The sequence below is a fragment of the Lampetra planeri genome, chromosome 3 (genome assembly GCF_965212315.1).
Source record: "Lampetra planeri chromosome 3, kcLamPlan1.2.h2, whole genome shotgun sequence".
NCBI classification, from domain to species: domain Eukaryota; kingdom Metazoa; phylum Chordata; class Hyperoartia; order Petromyzontiformes; family Petromyzontidae; genus Lampetra; species Lampetra planeri.
The window spans coordinates 16584585-16597686 of record NC_136109.1 but is presented as its reverse complement, the minus strand read 5'-3'; the positions used below and the strand labels follow the sequence as shown (position 1 = coordinate 16597686).

General features: G+C 45.2%; 1 protein-coding gene across 1 annotated transcript in view; it reads left to right on the top strand.

Annotated features, from left to right (window-relative positions):
• LOC144734668 (sodium/potassium/calcium exchanger 2-like) overlaps nt 1-13102 on the top strand; it is a 75744-nt gene that overhangs the window by 37484 nt on the left and 25158 nt on the right. Inside the window, 2 exon segments of the mRNA XM_078616962.1 lie at nt 9313-9363; nt 10801-10909. Of these exon segments, the coding sequence (XP_078473088.1) occupies nt 9313-9363; nt 10801-10909 (160 nt within the window).

The window sequence follows — 13102 nt, the reverse complement described above, 5'->3', positions numbered from 1 at the left end:
CAGGGAACCATCGAGGATGGTCGAAGCTGTCCATGAACGATTGGCTGGGGGAACCACGTGACGAAGGTATTAAGAGCGAGTGAGGGAGAACGATCGAGAGCAGACTGGAACTGACAAGAGCAGGGTTACGCGCGGACGGGGGCTGGGGTTGCCACGTGCGCGGTGGGGACTTAGTGCGTGGTCTGTCCTCTCTCCGTTGTCTGCCAGCAACGGAGAGTGAGTGAGCAAAGTGTATTGTGGAGTGGAATAAAAGGACCGATTCCGAAGCCGTCTCCTGAAGGATTATGACACAAGTATTGTTCATGAAAACCAAGTTGGCCCACTACCTCGCCTGTTTGCAATTGCCAACTTTCTCCTCCAGTTCGGGTCCAGACTCTTGCTGCCCGTAGTCGTGTAGCGGCCCCCGCGACTCACGGCACAGAACGAGCTTGCCAGGGGCAAGGGCCGACTGGGTTACTAGGAGATGGCCGGGGAGTACTCGCCAGAGTAGGGATTAGCTGGAGTTGTGGCTGGTAGTTAGGGGATGGTTGTGTGAGAGGGGATGGTTGTGCTCCCATTGGCCGTGGGGCCTTGCCAGGTGCTGGTGTTGCAGACAGCGTGGTTCCCACCGTGAACAGCTCCAACACGTGCAGGTTTGATGACCTGTAGAAAGAGACGACCTCTAACTTATGCCATTCCGCCCTGCACTATTATTTTTTCTTTTTATTATTTTCTTTTCTAATGATGAGATTTCCTCTCTAACCTGAAGACGGTTGCTTCTGTGGCGATCGTAACGTCGTGATCTATTATTTCTTCTACCTACGTGACTTTACCGAAAGAACTAAAGAGTATGATTTGCATCGCCGTTTACATGTTTGATATTAGTTGGCATGAGCCAAGCTAATGGACCCCACAGTGTATAAGTGGTTCGCAGAGGCAGGCTTTGCGGCAGTGAGCAGCAGTGAGCATCGTGGTAATTTTGCCTGAAGTCACCATCATTATAAATATGAGCGAATGTGACCAAACTGACGGGTAGCAGTGAGACAGAGATCGACAAGTACAGCGGTGTCCTTACTAGGACTCATCAGTACAGTACAGCAGTGTTTTGCAACCAGTTTGCCGCGGTAACGTATGTTGATCATTTTTTGCACCGTATGTATCCAACCGTGCTAATCGGAGGTGCGGGGGAAGGACAACAAACTAAACTCAACAAGCAGTTCTAAAGAAATAATTTGCCAGTCTGTATTTAAGAGCGTCGCAGACTGCATCTAATAGAAGTGCATCTGAGAGTGTGCGGTGCAGTGACCGTCTTTGTTGGATGGCGAGCCTAAAGCCGCTGCGAGGAGTGTGCGTGATGGTTTCTGCTCCTTTCCGAGTTGATTTGTCCCAAGCACTTTGTGTGTCTAATGAGTGCAAACCTTATGATGCATTATAATGTATGGAGTGTCTTATCCTTGAGCAAAAATAATATAGTGGTTCATTTAGACGCTGTCGCCTCGACAGACCTGGTCTTCACCTGAGGACGGCTGCTTGTGTTGTGGCCGAAACGTCGTGAGAATTATGTTATCATGTTTTATTTTTATTATTTTATTACTTCCCTTCTACGTGACTTTACCGAAAGAACCAAGAATATGAATCCCTGCAGTCACGAAAGCTTTACATCGAAATCTGTCTCACTTTGTCAAATCTTAGTATCTGATAATACTGTACAGTCTTATGTTGTTTTTTCTCCGATTTGGACTATGCTCTCTTAAAGTTTGATTCATCTGTAAGTGAAAGACAATGGGCAAAAATTTTTACCTACGTGACTTTCCCGAAAGAACCAAAGAGTATGAATCCTTGCAGCCACGAAAACTTCAAATCTAGGAAGAATACATGCAGGTTAATGACATCAGGCAAGCTGTAATAAAGTAAGTGGGCAGGGGCAGGAGATTGATCACTGGAAGAGGCGGTCGCAGATGGTTCTGGAATAACGACGGAGTGGAAACTAAGGGAATGGAATGCGTCTCCTGATTGATGAAATCAGCTCGTGTGCGGGTACTACATTGGAGTATTGCATCGTGGGAGATGGTGGCGGCTTGGGGAGGCCTTCATCCAACAGTGGATTGGCAATAACTGATCATGATGACGACAATGATGGCTGTCTATGCCTCTATGGAAAGGGAGGGCAACTGCGGTTGTATATGTTCGGGGGAGAGAGCATCTCTCTGATGCATGAATCAACAACCACTCACAAGAACGCCCACATGGAGAATGACTCACAGCTCCTTATTCCCAATTACTGCCGCTTCACAAACAACACACAGCCCCTTCCTTTATGTCTCTCGTGTAGACATTACTTCTCTTCCCATAAAGAGCACGTGAGAGGCCCACTTGTCGTCCACTCGTCACGTCCTGTTAATGCTGTTACATCGGCATACATGGCGAACGAGGGCCATGGTGTGGTGTGTGTGTACGCCTGTCATGGGAAAGTGCACCTAGCCTGGCACAGGCGCCGTGGTGACGCCACCGTCACTTCGTTGGCGGATGGCGAGTGTTGTTGGTATTGGTGTCATGGGGCGTGGTGAGGTAGTGGTTCGTGCACTTGCCACTTCTGAGATACAAAACAAATCCCGGAAGAGAGGGTTAATTATTATTAAGTGCATAATCTTGAGTGCTGTATTTGTATAATTGTTATCATGCGACGGGTAAATCCCAGGATTATCCCAAATATTAGATCACCTGGGAAAACACGGACAAACCCAGTGACCTGAGTTCGATTCCTCGGCAAGTACATATCATCAGCGGTGAATGGTCTCAGCGCCTTTCCTAAGCCTCCTGCAATGTCCACACACCCTGACGTCGGTATCTGAGATGTTAGGGGCCGTCCATAAATGACGTCACGCGATTTTGGACGATTTTGGACCCCCCCCCCTTCGTCACACGACGTCACAAAAAGTCAGACCCCCCCAAAAAATATATAAAACATGCTTCAAATTGCTTTATAACTATTGTCATCGTAGTGCGTATTTAATGTGGCGCTGCACTCTGATGTTGTAGGAGAAAACATTTATTAAAAAGTCTATTTAATTAAGTAGAACGTGTTGTCTATATTTATTTAAAGTTGTGCATTTTGATGTGACGTCACATTTCTCACCCCCCCCCCCTCGTCACACATCGTCACAAATGTCTGCCCCCCCCCCCTAGGTGCGTGACGTCATTTATGGACGGCCCCTTATGTATACATTTAACATGAAAGCGATCTGGTGCGGTGCACTTTGCGTCATGCTGGCCTTAACAGGTGCTCGCAAACACCAACTTGCCTCAACAGTCTGAAATTCTAAACGGGGATCTTTGTCCTTTATCAATTTTTGCGCGGTCAGGATAGGATTTGCTATCGATTGGCTGAGTGTCCTCTGGAAAATGTGATAGATTCATGGAATGATTGCAGGACACGCTTGAAATTTCCATCAAGTTGCAAATAGAATGTGACGGATTACCCTTCTGCTGGTGTGGAGAGTGCAGTACGCCATAAATAATTAGTGACAACCCTTGCTTTGCGTGGCAATTACAATGAGCAAAAATGGAAAGTTACAATCGACAAATCCTGTAGGGCCTTGACTTCAACTCCACGTATTGTTTCGTGAGAAGGTCACGCTGTGCAATAAAGAGCTTCATCGAATGAAATCGATGCTCATCGCCGCTGCCTTTGTCATCACTCCCGTCTCCACCACCATCGATGATGATAATGGTGATGATGATCGGGAAGGTCGTTTACCATCATCGCCATCATCAGCGCTGTCATCAGTGTCCCGTGCCAAGTTGCTTTAGTGACATTGGGAGTGGGCACGCATCGGTTTGACGACCGTGTAAGTGGCGGTCGGTGCCGTTCGCTGTCGCCATGACTCACGTGCGCGACTGCGAAGACCAGATGCGTGGGAACAACAAAGACAAAGATCCCCCGTGTAGCCTGGAACAGACTGTTGGGGCAAGTGCCGTTAGCGCGTGTGAAGGCCGGCACGGCACACGGAGGGGGGTGGGTGGCCAGCACCACGCCCGACCGCCTTTGTCTCCCCAAGTGGCGACGTTTACTACACGCCGCACCAGGTACTCATTTGAGGCCGAGTCGACCTAGGGGGAGGCCCCAGGACCGGTTCAGATAATTGTCACTTTGTGTTGTCCATGAGCGGGAATCGAACTCGGGTCGCCGCCGGGTTTCGTAGCTCAGCGCGCTAACCGTTGCGCCACCGCTCCCCGCACACAGCACACATAGCACACAACACACACACATCACACACACAGCACACACACCACACACACCACACACAGCACACACTCCCCACACACACCACACACTCCCCACACACACCACACACTCCACACACACACCACACACGGCACACACACACCACACACACAGCACACCCCACGCTCACCACACACACCACACTCACCACACACAACACACACACCACACACACACACCACACACACAGCACACACTACGCACACACAGCACACACACTGCACACACCACACACATCACACACACACACCACACACAGCACACGATAGCCCAAACCCGTTTGGGGGGTCACAGTCGACCGTGGCATCTTGTGTAAGAGTGCGTAAGGAGAAGTGTCGTCTCCACGAGTTCATCACCCGGCGAAAGGAAGTCCTCGATGATTGATGATGATGATGGTGGCGACGGTGATGGCGACGACTATTTTGATCAAAATACTGTTTGTGTGTGTGTCCATTCCACCGATAAACGCTTTCATTTTCCCGCGACCTTGTTCTTGCTCCGACAAAATAGCGCGTGCTTGAAGGATGAAGATGATGATGATGAGGAGGAGGAAGAGGACCCCATTTGCAATCGTTTCCTCGAGCAGTCGCCATAGTTACGCGTGTGAACAACCGAAGATTGAGGAGAGAAAGAGTTGGGGGTGGGAAACAGCAGTTTCAGTTTTCATTTTCATGTATTAGGTATAGCCCTGTGAGCCATTCGGCTCTTGAATCGGGTGCAACCGCAACAAACGAAAAAACAAAAACACGAAACAAAAACACGAACAAGAAAACATCTTAAAGTGACTGTGTGACTATGTGCAAACAGAAAATCCAGGAAAAGGCAGCAAAATATTCCACAAAAAGCACCGTGCACCAACGCTGTGTGCAAGAATCCCAGTGGGATGCAAACAACGAAACAAACAGAGAGAGAAAAAAACCCATGCATTCGCGACAAACTGTTTATGGAGAGATGTTGCAAAGGGGGTTTCAAGAGGCATTTCCAGGTGGTTCGTTTTAGTCCTCGTCCTTACTCTGACATATGCACGTGAACGTTAAGCGGAAAGAGACATTAGAATGCTCGGTTGATATATGATCATAAGGTTCTAAATTTGATGGGATGATCAGGAGTCTCCCTTCTGGGTCAATAAAAGCAGTGCTTCTTCGTGTGAAGTAATCAGTGGTTCATACTCTTAGGTTTTTTCGGTAAAGTCACGTAGGTAAAAAATTTAAATTAATAAAAGTAAAATAAAACAAATTAAAAAATTCACGACGTTTCGGAAGCAACACAAGCCTCCGTCTTCAGGTGGAACCGTCACAGCCACGACAGCTGTATCAAGTAAATGAGAGATCACAAGAAATGCTACCCCGTATACTGTATATAATGGTTGAGGGGGGAAGGGCCAGGAACGGCACACTTTTTTATTAATATGGTAAGGTGAGGCTTAAGACCAAGAGTAGACTGCATAACAAAGGACTGAGCCTTTGTTATGGAGAGGTGCGGTTTGTAACTAACACATGGCATACATAACAAAAGTGTGAAAAAAGAAAAGCAAGTAAAAACTAAAACTGGTAAAACAACAAACTGGCTGTCTATCAATAACCTGTAATAGTTGTCTGTCAAATAAGATGGTCCAAATACGTGTAGTTACATCTTTTTTGCATGGTTAATCACATCTTTCCAATGACTACTCAGTTTGTAACCCTCATGACGGTTGAAATTATGTCTGTGTTTGTATATTTGTATGGCTTCGTGTACAAACCTTTGATGGTTGCCATGGGTGTTGCCGTGGTTCCTGCCATTGCAATGTGGAGTTTTTCCAACACTGCCTCAGGTGCACCAATGGAGATGAACGCCACTATTTCCTCACGTTGACTCTTCTGTGAGCAGCTCTAAATGTTAAAGAGCATAACCTCAAAGGATTAGTAGAAACAGGTGTGCGGCGTCATGTAGTTTCCACGTGCATTATCTAAATCGCGTGCCTCCTGGGTGAAGGGGAAATAAGCAGTGACAAATTTGTGATGGCAGAATGCGGTCTTATAAATTGGCCGTGACAAGGCTGAGGATGACTCCAGTCGGACGTGTTCAAGTCAAACAGAAATTGTCCTGCTTGCTCACAGGAGCAACGAGGCAGTGTTCTTTTTTAAATCCTTTATATTAAGTTCACTTGCTTGCTTGCTCGCTTACGACCATGCAAATCTTTCGGTCGTTTTTTAACCCACTTCCCGTGATCCAATCGTTGTGCGTGACAATGTATTTTCGTGAAAAAAAATTCCTAAATTTTACACCTTTTAGGAAAAACAAAATTATATTTAATTACCAATTGCTTAATGGTGGCAGACAATCATCTGACCCATAGGTGGCAGCCATCTCAAGCCAGAGGACGAGAGGACTCTAGCCGCCCGTTTCAAAGACCAATGTGGGCTGGGTTGTGGCACATTGAACACGCATATAAAGGATTTATAGTGAAAAACTTTGTTTTTACGGGTTAATTTTTTTAAGTTATGTTCCTGAGCCATTGGTGAAGATTCCACATTCCCATGACAGGGACCTTTTATATGCGTGAAATAACAATACCTTTAGCCCTTACAGCTGACAAGCGAATAGAAATGTAAAAACTAACAACGTTTTTTAATCATCAATTGACATTATTCTGAGCATAATAAACTAAGGAATTTTAATCAAAAACAGGTGCGAAATGAATTATGTTGGCCGAATTATAATAATAATAACGCAGTATTATACATTTGTTTACGTTTAAAAAACAATTTGATAAGTTGCATGCAGTGACGCAAGCATGTTCGTCTAAATCGAGATTTAAAAGCAAGGTCCGTGACAAATTGTGGCCAATCAATGACCCTGCCTTCGTTGCGATCGGGAAGAAGGTGGCACAATTGTTTGGGTTAGATTGCGTAAACATAAATGTGTCGTTAAATTCGCCACCATCCGACACAGCCAATTAGTACGATTTGTAACGTAAACTAAATATGGCAATTCGTTACTAGTTCAGGACACCAGTGTGTTGGAGAGTAAACCCACAACATTTACAATTCAAGTATGATGCTTCGCCGGATGGTGGAGGGTTTAACGACACGTTTATATTTAAGCGATCTAATCCAAAAAATATCTCTGTTATCAAGCTAGTCTCTTCTTTCGTATGGTTCATGTACCTCCTATTTCACACACCTTCGATTAGCACGGTTGGCCTCGCACGGCGGTGTAAAATAAGTTCAACATACTTACATGCAGGGGCGGTTTCTTCATTAGGGCGATTCGGCGACGCACCACCAATGTCATTCAACCACAGAGTCACGCTAGCCGTCACTGTGCCTCTGGATATAGTCCAATCAGCGTCATGCTACGTTCTGTGGAGTACCGCCTCTTTTTGGGCGATTTCCCTCCAGCTGAGAATCGCCCCGAGTGGCCCCATAGACTTACATTCAAAGATGTTTTTTTTCGAACGGGAGCACTGCAATGCATTCTCTATGGCTTCCGGGAGGGCTCGCCCTATCGTGCTTACGTCATCATACGTGTTTACGTCATCATACGTAAGCACGTTTCATCCAACAATATAATTTGTCGCCACCTAGTGGAATCTTTAATAAAATAAACTTGAGTGGTTTGTTTTAATAGTGAGTATAGAAACAAACAAGATGTATTGTAAGAGTCACTTTATTTTTCATTAATATTAAAGAAGTGAAGTTGCCTTTATATGCTTAAGCTGTTAATTTATCCATTGCATGGGTGGACCTTATCCTTATCAATCATCCAGACATTTGCCCCCCCTGAGAGATTTTGCAGGAGCCGCCACTGCTTACATGTAGATACAGATCAACAACGACAATTTCACATTCAGGCGGTCAAGCCAAATTACCGAGTCAGAAGCAGCAGAGTGTATCACTATCATGTCTCCTTCGAATTTGTGGATCGGGCATTGCGTCGTTATATGTTGTATGGTCTGTTCTGGGTCACCACAGTCGCACACTGTGACACTGGAGTGAGTTTAATTTTCCAATTGTGCATCTGCTATGGTTTGTGTGGAGTGAAGCTCGTAAAGGGCCAGGTCAGGTTTTAAATACCGTGACAATTGCCGCTGGGTGTACCACTTGCAGCTGACCCTGAAACGTACACCCAGAACAACACAACAATTCTCCACGTAGCCTCAAGGCTGCTGGAGAAAGTGCTGTTAGTGAGCACCTATTAAGGCTTTCACATCGCCCGATGGAGTTGATGTGGCCAGCACAATTGTCCACTTGCTTTTGTCTCCTCGGTGCTGCTGTTGACACATCACGTACAGTATTCACATACTCATTTAAGGCTCGTCAGATTTAGAGGAGGCTACAGGACCAGCTCATTATATGTTGTTGGTCGTGGCCGTGTATCGAACCCAGGTTGCTATCAGTGCACCTATTCCCTATACAGACTCTTGGGGAAAGTGCTGTTAGCAAGCACCAACATGCACACGGGGAGGGGGGCTAGCGGGTGGCCAGAGAACCACACCTCGCCACCTTTGTCTCCCGAGTGGCGATGTTCACACACCAGGTACTCATTGGATGCTGAATCGACCTAGGGAATGCCCAGGACCAGTTCAAATAATTGTCACTGTCTTCTTGGTTCTTTCGGTAAAGTCACGTAGAAGGGAAATAATAATAAAAATATAACATAATTATTATCACGTAGAAGGGAAATAATAAAATGATAAAAATTAAACTGAGTTATTATGTTTTATTTTTATTATTTTATTATTTCCCTTCTATGTGACTTTACAGAAAGAACCAAGAAGATGAATCCCTGTAGTCACGAAAGATTTAAATCGAAATTTAATTGTCACTGGTGTTAGTTTCCGTGAGCGGGATTCGAACTTGGGTTCCCCAGGTTCGTAGCGGAGTGCGCTAACCACTGCACTACCGCTCACCATATGCACACGAAAACATGCCGCCAAATATCGACTGTGTTTATTATTGTGAGGTGTATAATGTGTGTGTGTGTGTGTTGCATTGCAGCATATTGATTTACATTCTAATGTTCTCCCCATGTTGTGTTGCAATGGTTTTCCTGATGCCTTCTAGATGAGCAACGGCACGAACATGAGTGATGAAGTGGACGAAACTAAACTCAAGGTACCGGAGCAATCAAACCACCCTGACCCTGTGGGTCAATGTTTTTGAACGAGACATGTCCCCTCAGGGAAAAAAAGGGTTTTACTCCAGCAGCTGGCTGTCCTACCAGTCGACATGTCATGTCATCGTATTAAGTGAGGTAGTGGAACCCGTAAAATTGGGTCTGCCTGTTCAGTTATTAATAATGTGTACAAGACTGATAAATGAGCTCCAACTTAACAACTGAGTGAAATCAAATTAATGTTTTTTTTCTTTCTGAATTATACTCTTGTACTGAGAGCCTAATAGAGTTCAGTGTGATTCTTCGGAAATGTCATTCAATTAAGAGTTCACGCAGAGAATATTTACATTCCTTGCCCATGGCGCTGTAACAGGATATCATAAATCCACTGCAGCGCTCTCATTTCTCTTACATTTTATGCATAAAAAAACAATTTTATACATTCTAGATTTGAAGCTTTCGTGACTGCAAGGATTCATATTCTTAGGTTTTTTCCGGTAAAGTCACGTAGGTAAAAACATGAAAATTAATAAAAGTAAAATAAAATAAAAATCACGACGTTTCGGAGGCAACACAAGCCTCCGTCTTCAGGTGGATACATTCCATCTGTAGTAAGTGACATCTGCAAATTGGTGTTTTGTAGTGGTATTCTGCTATAATTTTATGCCGTAAGAATAAATACATTTGTGTTACCAATTTACGATGGCACTGCACCATTTGACTAGTGTGTGAAAATAAAGCTCAGTTGGTCACACGATAAATTATCTGAGATTGTAGAGCCATACACAAATCAGTCTATTTACATAGAAATAATTATCCCTTAATTGAAAGTGCTTTAAATAAATTATTTTGCAGATATATCTGTTCGGTGGTCAATTACCATAAATTAACATATGAATCTTGAGTTGCTTTAGAGTATATCAGAAGCAACATTTTCTTTTTTTCTTCAGATATAAAAATGAATACGGCGAATTTGAAAGTGATTCCCGAATTTTAATTGGAATCCTTTACAACACAGAGAAAATCAGAAGGTGATTTCCAGAATATTAAACAATGAGATGCTCGGTGTATTTTACACTCCTTTTCGACAATATTGCTTTTGTATGTAAAATAAGAATCGCTTTTACCCTTTCTGGCAATAAACAAGTGTTAAGATGTTCAAACACCAAATATAAACCTTTTAGCAAGGAATCAAGTCCTGCATTAACCACACGTACTTGTGGTGAACATGCAAACAAAACATGCTCCGATAAAACATGGCATTGTCTTTGAAACTGATTGGCCTACACCAGAGACAGCCTTCTGTGTGGCCTAGTCTCACCAGTGTCAGACCAGAGAACGGCAAAGGGCGAACTGTGCTTTTGTGTCCTAGGCATGAATCTGGCCGCATACGTTGTTGACACATCGCCCCCTCGTTGATTTGTTTTCTTTCGAAGCCCAAGCCACAGCTGCAGCGCGGGGGCAGCTCAGCCTCACTGCACAACAGCACCATGAGGAACGGGATTTTCCAGCTCATGATCCACACTCTGGACCCCCTCAGCGAAGGTGAGCGCTCCCCTTCAACTGTCGGACACTGGCGCACGAAGGAACGCGATGTAAGGTCATGCTCGTTACAGTCAAAGTGCTCGCCACAAATGAACCGCAATACCTCGGTGAGCTCATCAAGGAGCATAAACCGTCATGCGAACTGCGCTCATCCTCGCTAGCAGCGACTTTTGGCTAGCCGTCGAAGAAAGACGGTCACTGCATCGCACGCTCTCAGACGCGCTTCTGCGGCCGTCTGGAACGCTCTTCCTTCCGCAATTTTTTTCGAATTGCTTTTTGTGTTTGGTTTGTTGTCCTTCCCCCGCACCTCCAATTATCCACGATTGGTCATATATATGGTGCAAAAGAAGTTCAACACAGATACATATATGAAGAAGCTTCCCCACAAGTGGAACGAAATGTCAAGTGCCGAACAACCCGCGGCGGCACAACCCAAAAGCACATGGGAGGGCTGCACGGCACAACCGCAGAAAAACCTGCGCAGTCGCGACACTCGCGAGTGTGAACGCAGAGCATGCCCACCAACATGTCCACACGTGATCACTGCAGATTCACTACTCATCCGCAACACCCCCACGCCCCTATTCTATGAATTTGATTAATTAATGGCCACAATCGATCCGGTTTGAAGTTTGTGGTGGATGTCGTGGATACTCGACGCTGCACGGGTCATAAGCACCATTGCCTTTAAGATTAAGCTTATTGCGTCATCGTCGTGATCTAACTACTGCTGGATTAACGTCTGCATCCGGCGCTGTCTCAATGCAACAATCCGTGTAGCTCCTGTGAATGGCCGAATTTCACTCGCTCCGTATATCAACATTTTTAGGCGCATTCCCTCCTTTTACTGACATTCTCTCTCCAGTCACAACCACCGGTAATGCTGCCTTCAAGTAAGATTTTTCTGCCCAAGACAATATACTCCTTTAAGTCAATGTTGTCTCTAACTTGCATGCGTGTTTATGATTCAACGTTAACAAATCGATGCTGCACATTATTGTGAAATACCCATTTTTTTATTTAAATGCCACCGCGCTTGCCTGCTCAGGCTAGCATTGGTGGTGCTCATTTCTGTTAGTGGCCCTGAGCCACAGACAAATATATCACATTACTATGGCAGGGGTGACAATCAGTGTGCAGAGTCCCATGAAATATAAGTGAATCTATCAACCTTGAAGGGACATCTGAGTTGACCTCTGACCGAGATTTGAACTTGGGACTGTCTGATCGCGAGATGAACACTCTACCCACAATGCCTCGCCCGGTAAGTTGGGTGACAGGGCCCTGCAATATCTTGCTCACATCACCGCTGGCATAAGAGCCTCCACTAGAGGAAGGTTTCAAGGAACCCCCGTCTAGAAGGGTATTTTGGCCTCCTATTCCACTCTGGTCAGACGCGTTGGAAGTGGTGGGGCGTAATTCATGTTGCACTCCACCAGGAGCGGCCTGCCATTCGACTCACTGTGGTGTCCCCGTTTATGCTGCCGGGTGGATAATCAAAAAAATTGCACCATTGTTTTCAACTGCCACCCCAATTTGCGAGCTGAACCGGTGGACCTCTGGATTTGCAAGTCCAGTGTGCTAACCATGACACCACGGCAGCATTCTGCCATCATTGACCATGCCCTGTAACATTAAAATGACGCCTATTGTATGCTAACGTGGTGGGTAATGGAAAAACGTTATTTTGATGGAGCAGGATTTTCTGTAACATTAACCTCCTGTTTTTTTTCTGCTCTAGGGCATGGTTAATGATCGTGGTAATGGGCTGTTATTAAGCTTTTACTTCATTGACAATAATGGACAATTTGGTGACATTGTTTAAGCAATAAAACAAATTGCAACAATGCTCACAATTAATTTATTAAAATTAACGCTGTTCTGATATACAGTGGCTACACTTACTCTACGATTAGAGTGAGTTGATTGGAGAGTTGTGTGTGGGGGGTCAAAGTGTGAGTACTCGCAGCTCTAACAAGACATCAGGCCAGCGTGGATGAGTAGACCAAGCACCCTCTAGATGGACTCTCTAGCCCTCCCTCAAGCGGAGGCCCTTCTGCCTGTCGTGGCGTGGGAAAGCAATTGCAGGGCTGCACCTTTACCTTGACTCGAGCATGTATCTCCGTAGGCCCTACCGTGTTCAAGTGAATAACATGTGTACAATGTAATGATGAAACCACGCATATGCACTTG